At 61.4% G+C, this 12,658-nt stretch overlaps 1 protein-coding gene across 1 annotated transcript; it reads left to right on the top strand.

The window, feature by feature from the left end:
* Window positions 1-5,325: 5,325 nt before the first annotated feature.
* On the top strand, window positions 5,326-12,249 carry BESB_001840 (lipase; the record flags this gene model as incomplete). Its single annotated transcript, XM_029358939.1, has 9 exons — window positions 5,326-7,984; window positions 8,167-8,336; window positions 8,637-8,844; window positions 9,233-9,474; window positions 9,838-10,146; window positions 10,395-10,781; window positions 11,157-11,291; window positions 11,581-11,804; window positions 12,003-12,249. The coding sequence occupies 9 exons, from the start codon at window positions 5,326-5,328 to the stop codon at window positions 12,247-12,249; spliced, it is 4,581 nt and encodes a 1,526-aa protein (XP_029221851.1).
* Window positions 12,250-12,658: the final 409 nt, after the last annotated feature.

Genomic DNA, 12,658 nt, shown 5'->3' with positions numbered 1-12,658 from the left:
CTTCTCTTCGCGCCTCGCAGGACACGCAGCACGCAGGGCGCCACAGAGGGGTGACGGAATACTTTGCGCAAGAAAACACCGAAGAAATCGAAGAAAAGGGGGAAACGTTCCCTCTGTGCGCGCGCCGCTCTCCCGAGGATAGACGTCCGAGGTCGAGGAAGGTGCCTGCGTCGCGCGCGTTTGACAGCGAGGGCGCCCGGGTGGAAACCGGAGGCCTCCGCCTGTGAGCGCACGCGGAGACACGCCCAGGCGACGGCTGAGCCCGAAACGCAGAAGGAAGGCCTATACTCAGGCGCTCTTCAGCTCTCGATTTGCGAGGAGTAGGCGGCGAGCGCCGCCGCGCGCGCGAGAGCTCCAGGCGTCTTTTGCGTCGCGAGGTCAGTCCAGGAGCAAGGCAGCCTCCATTTGATGCGAGGCATCCGCAGCAGTTCCTCCGAGGAAGCTGCGAACCCAGAGAAAGCGCGCTGGAGAAGCTCGAGGGAGCGGGCAGGGCGCGCGGAAAGCAGACACCCGCGCGAAAACTGGACAGAGGAGGAACTCCCCGCCCCAGTCTCTCGAAAGGAGAAGGCACGCGTGGAGACGGAGGAAAAACGACCGCGGGTAGAGAAGAGGCGCCGCAGCCGGCAGGGGCAAGAGACGCGTTCCACGAAGAACGAGTGAAAGACGCATCAGGAGAAATTAGCAACGGAGCTGTAGAGACCGTGCGTTTGCAGAGAGGGGACTGGGCGCAGGACTGATGGAGGGGAAAGTGGAGAACGGCGAGAAGGCGAGAAAGGCGAGAAAGGAAGGCCCGCTGCGCTGGAGTAGCGCGGCAATTCGAAGACTTAAGAGATTACCACGCAACGAAGAAAAAAGAACACGGCGACCGCCGCACAGCGTTCTTGGTGAGCTCAGTTTTTGAGAGGGCGCTAAAGACAGGCGAGGAGGACGCGAAAGAGAAGGAAACCGGAGTAATAAAACAACTCACACACGAACTGAGGAAGACCTGGAAGGTACAAAAGTTGGTTCTGTCTCCAGCAGAAAGGGAGACGGGGAGCGAGAGTTGGAATGCAGCTCGAATGCCACCCGAAAAGAGAAAAGAAGGCGGAGCAGCTGCGAGAAGAGAAAACCTCGTGAGGCGGGCGGCGAGGCCGGCGGCAACGGAACCTGCGTTTTAAGCTACGAACGCGGAAAAGCGCGGCGTCGAACAGAGGCAAGAGGTCGCATTGTCAACGCCAACTAACTATAAAGGCGGACTCCAGCCGCACTTCCTCGCCTGCGGCACACAGAGTCGCTCGCGCCAGCTGCGGCGGTCAAAAGACTAGAAAGGCGTCACGAGCTCGCGCGTGGAGCCCGCTGCTGCACACTCTGAACAGCCTCGGGGGGCACTGGTTCGACACATCTTCCCGCTTCTCTCTGTTTTCCCTTGCTTTCTTTGCTGCGCACGCCGAGCTCGCTTCCTTCTCCTCCGGTCCTCTCCCACGACGTGGCTCTACTTCCTCACTCAGCCTGAAACCCTCCTTTGCTCCGCAGCGTGTGTCTCCACACGTCCACGTTCTCTCGCGAGTGAAGCGGGGCGTCAGAACGGAGGCATAACACGTGCAGGCACGCAGTTTCTGGGCAGACTCGAGGTCAGTTCTGCTCGCTTGACATCGTCTGTGTCTCTTCACGCTCCGGCGTCCTCGCAAAAAACGCCGCTTCTGTGTGTGTGTGTGTGTGTGTGTGTTGTGCTGCGTAGGCCGTTCCCAGGCGGCTGCGGTGCGCGGCCCGAAAAGGGTCGGCTATGCAGGCTGCACTCTGCATACTTCCACACGCACGCGCGTTTATGCATTCTGCATTACAGAAAGCATGAAGGCGTAGGCGTCTGATCAAGCTCCCTCCACTACGAAGCAGGCCCTCCCCTCCCCCCGCGCGTATCAGGCCTCCGCGGGTTGTATGGCCGCGTGAATGCGGAGTTCCTACTCTCTTCTTAGCCAGATCTTCTTAGCCAGAAAGAGGAGCGAGGCAGCGTGCGTATTTTGCGGCGAGGCAGCGTGCGTATTTTGCGGCGCGGCAGCGTGCGTATTTTGCGGCGAGGCAGCGTGCGTATTTTGCAGCGATCGTGCTGGTGACTGGCGGCGGGGGTGGAACGAGGCAGCGCGGAGAGAATTCGGCCGAAAAGTAGGCCCGCCCTCCTCCAAGAGGGACAGATGTTAAGGCAGTTGCGTTCATGCCGCGCACGACGGCAAGCATAACAAGTTCCCTGTATCTAGCGCTAGCTCGGTGCGTACCTAGGATCAGACCAATAGGGTTCAGCAAAGGTGCTACGAAGTAGGGGATGGCGTGAGTATTCTTGGCAACCACATGCCAATATGAACGATGATGAACCAGATTTGGTTTACATGACAGCATAGAAGGTAACGCTGGATTCCGTTCAAACAGATATATATTTTAGACGCTATCTCCTCGGCTAAACGTACGTTTCTTCGAAGCACACGCCCTTCTCGCTGTTTGCATGATCGCGAAGCACACAAGCTGAGTCACGGCTTCTGTGAATAAAACCTAAATCACGGGCTAAAGCACGAGGTGGACTCAGGAAAATGCGGCCGAGTGAACACTGAAAAGGTGCCCGCTGTCCGCGTGTGAAGGGACACACCGCGCGCAGATCCTACGCAGAACATAGCGACTAGGTTCACTGTATCCCCATAGTTACCATGGGGTCGATCCTGCGTTTCAGATGCGTGAAGACTGTGGCTCTCGGCGAGCGCTTCTCCTCCCGCCAAGCCCATGCCCGCGGAGAGCGCCCTCCATCGTGCAACGACGCAAGCCGTGGCAACCTGCTTTCGTGAGTCTCTGAGCCCTGCCTTGGGCAGAACGGTGCGCCCAGCAGTCAGCTCGCTTCCCGCTAGTTAGCACAGACAACACCCCAGAAACTCGCGGCGAGCTTCCGCACTGGACTATAAGCTCGCGCAGGAGAGCTCTTCGTCCTCTGCAGCCCCAGAAGGGAAGAGCGACAGCAGGTCCGTCACTGAGATACGGGCCTCGAAGCGCCTCCATTCTGGGCATTCCCGGGGGCAACACAAGTAGCCATAACAGAAGAATCGAGCGCGTTCTCGACAGGCGAAGAAAGACGAAATAACGGGCAGCATGAACCCGCGACGAGACCCGCCTGCCCTGGTTTCGTCCCCTACACAGCCTGCAGGGGGCACGGGGTCGCCCTTGGGTTTGTTTGCTTGACGTGACCGGCAAACACAGCTGTGAGTCCGACACCAAGAGGCAGAGAGGCCGCAGACTACAGCTCGCGCGCCTGCACTCGAGGTGCTGTGGTATGCGATGCACCCAACGGCGGACTTTATGGGCGGGCAGGGGCCACTGCACCCCTTTAAACTTGTGAATCGGGACTGAATGTGTGGGGTTTGCGCGGAGTGCACACGCTGCGCAACGCCTTTTGCAGCTTCGGAAGCGACTAGACGACGGCGCAGGAGACAGCTGAGCGATGGCCAAGCACATGCTTTTCTGACTCCTGACGATGGCGGCAGCAAGGCACAGTCCTCTTCTGGCCCCAGTACGCCTACATAACAGTGACATCGATTCTGCAGACTTCAGAGCTGCCAGAAGGAGCGAGGACAAACGGATCTCAGAGGCGAGAGTGCCTTTTCCGGGGCTCTTTTCCGCCCTTCGCGACCTCCACCTGCTTCGATGGTCTTCTGGGGCTGCTCCCAGAACGTGTGCTGGTTTCGCCTGGCTCCTCGGGGTCGGAGTTGCCTACTTGCTGTCTGCTTTACCCCTGCAGAGAACTGCAAACTAATTCTTCGTGACGCAGACAACTCTACAGGCACCCACTCCCGCGCCCTCCAATAGCGCCTCTCAAAAAGAAAGCTCTCTTCTGCGCAAAGGCCGCAAGCCTGAAAGTGGCCGGCCGCTAGGAACGCGACTTCTCACATTGTCGCGGCTAGGGGCCTGGATCTCGCGCACTTCTGGCCAAGTTTTTTTCTGGAAGCCTGTGCTTTGATAACGAATCGATCTCCGAGCTTGCGCAGCTTCCCGTGTGCAACTGCACCGGATCGTTGTGCGAGGAGACGTGACTCTAGCGGGCGGAGGCGCTTTCTGGTCTTCGTGCTTATTTTTGTGCGGCTCACACGCGGAAGCGGCGCGTGCGCAAGTTTGCGCGCCAAGCGAGAAAAGGGGGATGTTTTCAAAGGCCTCGTCACGGATCGAGTCGCCGGATGTCGGGTATACCTTAACTCTGGACGCGCTGTTTCACACGAGTTCTTTCCGTGGTGATCCCTACAGCTGCGCCTGGCGGCGTACGCCTACTGGGGATGGGGGACGCAGAACGCGCGCCGTTGCCCAGAGGTGGTTCGCATCGCACGGTGCGGGTTCGGGCGGCGCCTGCGGCGGCTGTTAGTATGGGCTGTGCGGCTGCGATGGGACTCGGGGTCAGAGAATCGAGGCAGCCCGACGTGCAATGGTTGCGCGTTGGGCAGAACTGTCGCTCGAACACGACAATACGGCGGCTTGCCTCCCGACTTCTCGTCCCTGGATTCACCGACGGAGGACAAAGAAACTGCACGTGCCGCAGCTCGTTCCCAATGTGTCCGTACGTACACCCCGCCCCACAGAGCAACGAATTCGCTGTCCCGGCGAAGTGAACCGGGTGCCGGCAGGAAAAGGCGTCGGAAGCGACAGCGTTTTCTCTCCCCTGTCTCCCGTTCTTCCCCCGCGGCTCGTTAGGTATCTGCCTCTGATACCCCGATTTTGCGAATGTGGTGGAGCAGTACTATGGAACTGCGGCGGTGAAGTCGGTTCCGAGGGTCCCGCGCATCTTCTTCAGCGACGCCGGCGGACAGGGCGTCGCATTCGGGGGGCTTCGCGAGTTTGTCTCCTCCTTCTGCGTGATCTTTTCCACTCTGTAGGGGATCTTAAGTTTTCACAACGCTGATCGTCCTTCACCGTCGCGCGCATCCGCTGACTCGACTCTGCGCCGCCGGTCGACAGATAGCGATGATCAGGAAGGAAATGCCAGCAGCCAAACAAGCGCGCGCCGCTGATGCGTCCGTCCTCCACTAGGTTGGTTTTTTTCCGACTTGGTCACTTCCCCCAACCTACGTTTTTCCGACGGCGCCACCGCAGGCGAGAGGGACGCTCGAGGGGAGGAGGTGCTAGGAGCCGCGGGTGTACGCACACCTCGGCTGGGCTTTCTGCTCTTTGGGGTTAGGTTCAGGCCACGCCAAGAGAAAAGGCTTGTGAGGAGGATGAGCGTGGGGACGGGACGCCGGGCTTCAGCGGCTGAGTGTGCGTGTCCTTTGAGTGTTTGTCTTTGGTGCGCCAGCGTCCGCGCGTTGCTTGCCCTTCTGACCTCGCACGATGAGACGGCTTACGGGGCGTCTCCAGCGCCCCCTGCTGTTCCCTAGCTTCCCCTCTCGCGCCTTGGTGCTTTTCTTCTCGGTTTTATGGTGTCTCGCGTGCGGTCTCTCGGCCGCAACTGTGCCGGAGAGCGTCAGAGGTCTGCCGCCGTATGACACGGTCGCGCGCCGCGTCCCGATCGGCAGCGAGAGTGACGAGTCGACGGGAGATGCAGAGGCGCAGGAGCGGTCCCTACGCAGGGCAGACTCAGGGGTGCAGAGGCGTGACACCCCGCACCCAACTGGAGTCTACCGAGTGTCTGCTTCTGCGACGTACTCACCGCCTCCCTTGGGCGCCATCGTCCCTCGCACGTCGCCGCCCGCTCGCGCCGCGACGCCGCTTCCTGGCGATGGATTGCCGCCGTTTTCTCAATTTTCCTGGGCTGCGGACGCCGGCGCGCTTCTTCGCGTGGCCCCCGCCGCCGCCAGGCGCGAGGGGGACGAATTCGATGCCGACCTTGGCGACTCTCAGGAAGACGACGAGCTCGCTGTGGCGTCGCACGGTTCGCGCCAGTCTCTGCCACCGTCCTTTCCCTCATGGCCAGTTGCGACGACGAACCCTGTGCTGAGTCCCTTCTCGCGCGCGCCCCCTCGCCACGAAGCAGCTGAAGTCGCTCCGCGAGGCTCTGCGGGCGACCGCGCTTTGAGGCTTGAGGAGAGCGGGGCGGATGACGACGACGGCGGTGCCGGCTTGTCTGCGACGCAAGCGCTGGGAAGTGCGAGCCTCGAAGACGAGTTCGTCGTGCAACTGGATGCGGACGGTCAGGTGACTTGCGTCCCGCGTCCTCGGCAGAAACAGGGGAAAGCTCTTGCTTCCCAAATGTTCCATCCTCTCTACGTCTTCTTCCCCGACGCCAATGCGCGTCGATCTGAAAAGGGCCCCTCTCAGGAAGAGGGACGCACCGGCGGGGTGTCACCGTCGCCCTTTGTTTGGGACTTGGAGGCGATGGCCTCGTCGTCCTCCTCTTCGCACGTGAGTTTTAGGCACTCGGACGAGAGGAGGTCGTTCCGCGGCGAGTTTTCTGTTGGTAACGAAGAGACACCCGAAGACGAGCCAGACTCAAAAGAAGATGTGTATCACTTTCGCGTTCGGCCTCGCGACGTGGGATACAGGCCCGTCGACCCTCTACAGACTTTGTCCTTCGGCGTCCAGGCGCCGTATGAGCAGCACGCCTTTGCTACAAGCATCTCAAAGACTCCCTTCGCTTCCCTGCCTCTGCTGCCGCGCACCGACGGCCTGTACAGGTTCCACCCCCCGACTCCTTCCTACTACGCGTTTTCGCTCTCTGCAGCCCCCGCCGCGCCTCTGCCTCCTCGCGAAGAGGCGCCGTCTCGCCTCGCCTCGCAGGGCCCGTATGCCGCGGCGGCGTTGCGCCAGTCTTCGCGGCTCGTCTCTGCACCGCCTTCTAGCTACGCGCCGGCGCCGGCGCTCGCGTCGCCGCTGCCGTGGCGCCTCCAGTGGGACTCGACCGCCCGGCGGGAGATGTCTGCGACCCCCGCGGCGGCCCCTCAGCAGCGCATGACGCTGGAGGGCATTTCCGAAGTGAGCGACCTGCGACGCCTGGGAGAGGACCCCAGCTTCGGCGAGGAGGCGTACAGCCACCAGGAGATCTGCGGAGGCCTTTTCCACTGGCGACGCAGCCCGAAGGGGGCTGCGTCGCTGAGCTGCGCGTGGGATCGCTACTCCAGCACGTTCGCCAAGAAGTTCGCCGACTCTGTGCCGCTGGCCTTCCGCTCGCAAGGTCTCACGTTCAAGGCGGTGGACGCCGTGAACCGTCTCTTCAGCAACTTGCGCTTCAAACACAGCAACAAGCCGCTGGAACGGAAGCCCAGGAGTAAGGCGCCCACCCCCCATACCGCGGACGCCGACGCGCAGAAAGACGAGAAGGAGGCGAAAGAGGGAGAGCCGCCTGCTGCGGAAGAAGCGGCGGAGTCGGCAGACAAGGCTGAGGGATGGGGTCACGCTATCGAGAAGGATAGCGCACACGTGGAGGAGGCGGGGAAAGGGGAGGAAGAATCCAGAGAGGCGAGCGAGGAGGAAGAGGAGGCAGAAGAGGCGAGCAGGGATCGAGGGCACTCGAGAGATGAGGAAAACGGAGGGAACTTTTTGCGGACGGGCGCAGAGGAGGCGGAGAGGTCCGCTTCGGCGCGACACTCCTCGCGGAGCTTAGGAGACGCCGAGGAAAAGACGCGCGACGCGGCAGAGCGGAGTTTGGGCGCGGACTTGGGCAGCGCGTACGAGGGGCTGTCTTCGCGACGCAGACAAGCAGACGGCGACTCCATTTTCACCAGCAGCCTCTGGTCTGCGCTGGGCAGCAATGACGCCAACAGGAAGGAGGACTTGGCGGTTCAGGGGGCGAAGGCGGTCCTCGCCTCGGGGCCTCTCCGACTCACCCTCGGTCTCCTGCGAAAGGGTCACGCGCTCTTCAGTCAAACGCGTCGCCTCCTCGGGAGCCCGCTGACCAGCTTCGCCTGGGTGCTGATTCAGAAGCTCGCGGGCGAGCTCAGGAAGCAGAAGAAGGAGGGCGAGGGCGTCATGAATCTGGGCCGCGCCGTCAACTCGGTTCTCGCCGCGGAAGGCGTCAAGGATACCGAGCCTCTCGAATCCGCCATGTATCTTGGTGAGTGCCTGGCAGCAGACACCTGCGAAGACTCGAAAAGCTGTTGGCCTCAAAAGCGCGTGCGCGCGCCTCTGATGAGCCACGCAGAGAGGAGAGAGGGGGCGAGGGGGTAGGCTGCGCGTCTCGCAAAGGAGCTGCTTGAGCGTCGTGCATCCTATGGCGCCTGCGTCTTGCCTCTTCAGCGACTGGATGCAAGGCGCACATGCACTACAGCGAGCTCTACGCGGAGGGATACGATGTGGTTCCCACGGACCCCGCGAGTTGGCCGGAGAACCCGTTCTTCGCCTGGCTGCTCAAGCGGAAGGCCCACGCGGAGATGCTGCTGCCGGCGGCTGTTCCCGCGCAGCTGACGGTGAGACTCACAGACCCAAGACAGGGGCTCCAACGCGGATCTGTATGTGTGTATGCCTAGAGCAGGAAGAGGCGCGCTCGCGGCTTCGCGTGAAGGCTCGCCCCTCGAACGGCGCACAGGAAGCTGCGATTCTTTCCCAGAAAAGAGACAGAGATGCGTGCCTCGCTGCGTGCATCATGCGTGCATGTGCGGTGCGGCCGCGGTTGCAGCGGTTGCGTGGGGGCGTTGAGCTTCTTGGCGGTGGATGTGCTTTGCGCGGGCGTGACTGGAGTGCGGTCTCGTGCGCGTGTCCGCGGGCAGGTCAAGATTACGCCGACGATGCCGGCGGACGTGGGGAACCGCGGCGCCCGCCTCGCGCTCTACGAAATGTGGCATACACTCTGGTTCATGATCGTCGAAGTCACGCGATCGGACTTCTTGTGGACGTGGATCAAACGCAAGGACGTCCAGCACGTCTTCCCCGGCTGGACCATCACTACCGTCGGCGTTCACCGCGTCACAGAGCGGCGTAAGTTCCTCCTTTGCAGTCCTTTTTCAATCCACAGCGGGGGAGTGGACGCACGCTTTTCGTAGAGCGAAGGTCCCTGCGGAGAGTCGCCGATCTCGAACACAAACCTGTCTCTCTCGGTCGTGGTGTCAGCCGCTGTGTGGGGTATACGGGTGAGAAGATGGCGTGCGGCGTCGCCCTGTACAAGGATGACTGACCTCCATCTGGGGTTGAGGTTGTCGGTTGTATATTTCAGCCGCCGCCTTCCCGGCTGCACACCTCTTTTCTTTGAAACGTGCCTCCTTGTCGCGCGGAGCTCCTTGCGCCGCCGCCGCGTCGTGCGTCTCGCCTTCAGCTCTCGCGCGACTGTCGCCTTTCCCCATTTTTTTCTGCCCTGCGCCCTGTGCAGGCCCGGTGCGATACGCGAACGGCGTCTGGCGCTTCCGCAACATCGACCCCGTGACACTCGAGGTGATTCCGCGCGCGGACGGCGTCGAGACCAATCCGTTTGAAGTCCTCCCGCCGCCGCGGCAACACGTCGACCAAGTTAACCTCGATGACAACCTGGCCACGACTGGCGGAGTCAACCAGAGCCCGTGGAGCTTCATCGCCGAGAGCCTCTACGCGAACATCGCGCGCGGCGGCGCCACGGTACGCAGCCGCAGACTGCCGCGCTCGCGAGGAAAGAGAAGGCGCTTGAGGGCGTGAGGAGTTGAGGGCGCCGACCTCGATGCGGCTCCGCAGAGAGCCGCCTTCGCCTCCGGGCCGTCTGTCTGCGTGCGGCGAAGCAGTCCACTGCAGCGGTTGGGAAGCACCTACAGAGAGACAGAGATAGAGAGAGAGAGCGCGGAGTGGCTGCGTGAGGCGGAGCGCAGTCTGTGGGATCGGGTCTGAATACCCCTTTCCGGCGTTTTAGAGCGTGTTGCCCCGGCACGGAGAGGGCTCCTACGCGCGGTGTTGTGTTTCCAGTTTCGTCTCTCACCCGTGCGGTTGCTTGTGTATCTGGTTTTTCAGCCGGAGACTGTGGAGGACAATGCGGATCCGGTGAAGCCTCGGACGTTTTATTACGGGAACAAGGCGCTCACGATTTATCCTGACCAGTGCGGAGAAGACGCGACGTTCACGTACGCCTACGATGCGCCGTTTTCGTTTCTGATGACCCCCGCGGACCTGCCTGAGCGCGTGTACACGCGCATCGCAGACGAACAGGAAAAACCTCAGCGCCGAGGCGGGGGAGACTCGTGCCGCATCAAGGCCGATGAGAGCGTCTACGGCAACCTCGTGGATGCCGTCTGGGCCTTCAAACCCACTTCGATGCCAAAAGTAAGCTCCTCCTCGCACCCTCGGCCCCGGACTCTGAACAGGCTCTCCTCGCCCAAATGCGCCTCCGCAGTCGAACCCCTCCCCCTCCTCACTGCTCTTTGAGGGTTTGGGCCTGCGGCCTTTTTGACGTCAGATTTCGTTTCGTGCTTAGTGGCGAGGCGCGGCGCGGCCTTTTCCTCTGCCGGAGACGCGGAGTCGCTAGTGGCGGCTGCACGGTTCGCCGTCTGTGGGGTGTTTGTGTTTCGCAGATGTGGCTGATTAATCGCACTGTGAGGCCGATGGTGTCCGAGCCGCTGCTTAGCGCGAATCCGGAGGCGCGCGTGCATCGCGGCTACCACCTGCTTTTCACGACTTCCTACAAACCGCGCGTGGAACAGTTCATTTCGCAGCTCACCGCGTCCTCGCCGCCGACGCCTTCTTCCTCCTTCGTCTCCCCAGCCGCGGCGGGCCTTCACGCTCTTTGGTTGGCGTACCGTCACCGCTCCAAGAAGCACCCCGTGACGATCGTCTTCAGCGGACACTCGCAGGGCGGCGTCGCTGCGCAAATGTCTGCGTTCTTCTTCGCGAAACAAATGCGGGAAGTCATTCAGGACGGCACCGTCCGAGTCTATGTCGTCGTTTTTGGAATGCCCGTGGTAAGCGAGACTCCGAGCTCACGCCTCGCCGAGAGGCTCGAGACTCATCGATCATCTTCTAACTCACGCAAGTGAAGCGGTTGTCGATTCCGCTCCGTATCGTGCCTGAAAAGTTTTTTTCCACCATGTTGTGCGCTGCGTGCGCGTATATATGATACATCCTCTAAGTGAGAGAGATGTCAAAGGTCAATGTAGCAGATTCGCAGCACTGTGAGGTCAGCGTGTTGCGCTCACTCTGTCTGCTGCACTGAGCTCGTAGATGCATCTCTTTTCTCTCTTTCTCTTGGTAGCAATTTGGCGTATCGTGGGTCCGCCCGCGAGGACGGCAAGCTGCTGCATGCGTAGGGCTTTGTGTGTGTCTTCTTTTTTCCGCAGTGGTGCACCCAGGCCATGTACGACGAGATGCGACAGAGCGGCGTCATCATTCACGAGATTGCCTCCAACATCGACCCGGTCCCTGTTCTCCTCGCGACGACTCACGGCCTGGCGCAGGACAGAAATATCGTTTCCGTAAGCAAATGGGACGTCCGCCGCGGGGGGGATGTTCTGTCGCCGCCTTGCTGTTAGTCTGAACAGTGCGTAGGACTTTCTTTTTTCCACATGAATGAGCGTGGTGGCGTGCGCAAAAAAGCGCCCGCGTGTGTGCATGCGTATGCGCGTGTGCGTAGTTCTGAGGAAGGGCTTGGGGAGAAGCACGCCGTCCAGTGTGCGTTTCCCGCTGTGCGAGTGTCTCTGCGTCTTTGCAGGATTCGTTCTTTTGTCACAGTTGGCGCGTGTCTGTGCCGTTTTCTGTGCGCAGTTCAAGCTTGAGGACATGTATAAAGTTTCGTTTCGAGACCCATTCCCGTTCGAGGGCCTGATCTGGAAGTACCCGAGGCGGAAAGTCGACCGGAAGACGCACCTCATCCGGGCCACGCTCCGCATCGAGCCGCTGGTAGACCCCGCTGTGAACTTTGGTCTCACGCACTCTCACTTCTACGCCGCTGCCCTGGGGCTCCTTAGTCAAAGATACAAGGATATAGGGTAAGTGACTCTGAAGGCGTTTCCCTGCAGCAGCAGGAGGTATCGCGTAGTCTTCGCTGGCGCTCAAGAAAGGCAGCACGTGTGCTCGCCGGCGTATAACGCGCAGCTGAGGCGAGGAAGGAGGCCTGGAGGACTCGAGCGACACATAGACGTAGCATTCAAACCTTTCTCGCTCTGTGTCTCCGATGCGTGGTTCAGGTGGATGAGCTTTTTAGGTTTCCCGTTAGTCCCGCCGCATCTCCAGACGACGCCTCCGCACGTCCCCGAAGGCATGCAAGGACTGCGCGAGGGTCACCGGCTGCTGCTCGACGGGCAAGGCGTCCTGCGGCCGCATGATACTCCGTTCGCGCGCGGACTCAAGTTGCTCAAGAGCCTCCACCACAAGAATAAAGCCCGCGGTCCCACTCTCCCCCGGGCCCCATGGAGCCCGCGAGGGAGGAGATGAGCTCCGGGGAAGACGACCAGGTCTGAGAAGGGGGGGGAGGAGGGCCTTGGCGCGCGTGACTTCAGAGGCGCCCGAGGAGGAACTGAGGTGGCTGAACGTGGCGCGCGCGACTGCGAGGAGACAGGGGACGCGCCACGGGCCGCCGAGGCAGAGGGGAAGGGTTGGCAGACAGTAGGGCGGGGGAGGCCAGGCTGCGGATTTGTGAGTCGCAGTAGGGGGGGGGGAAGCCATCCGGCGCGCGGACTGGCTGACTTCAGATGCCAGTTTTCTCGGGGCGCGTGTGGAAGGTGTGCAGGTGCTCTGTAAGAAGAACTGGCGCAGACGCAGAGTCGGCTACGAAGAGCTTGTTCGTGCTGATGGCAGACGCTTAGGTGCCGGGGTGCTGCGCGCGCGACAGTTGACAGGGTTT

This window comes from Besnoitia besnoiti, chromosome I (assembly GCF_002563875.1).
Source record: "Besnoitia besnoiti strain Bb-Ger1 chromosome I, whole genome shotgun sequence".
Taxonomy (NCBI): Eukaryota; Apicomplexa; class Conoidasida; order Eucoccidiorida; family Sarcocystidae; genus Besnoitia; species Besnoitia besnoiti.
Note: the sequence above shows the minus strand (reverse complement) of the source record. Positions and strands in the feature narration are given on the sequence as shown.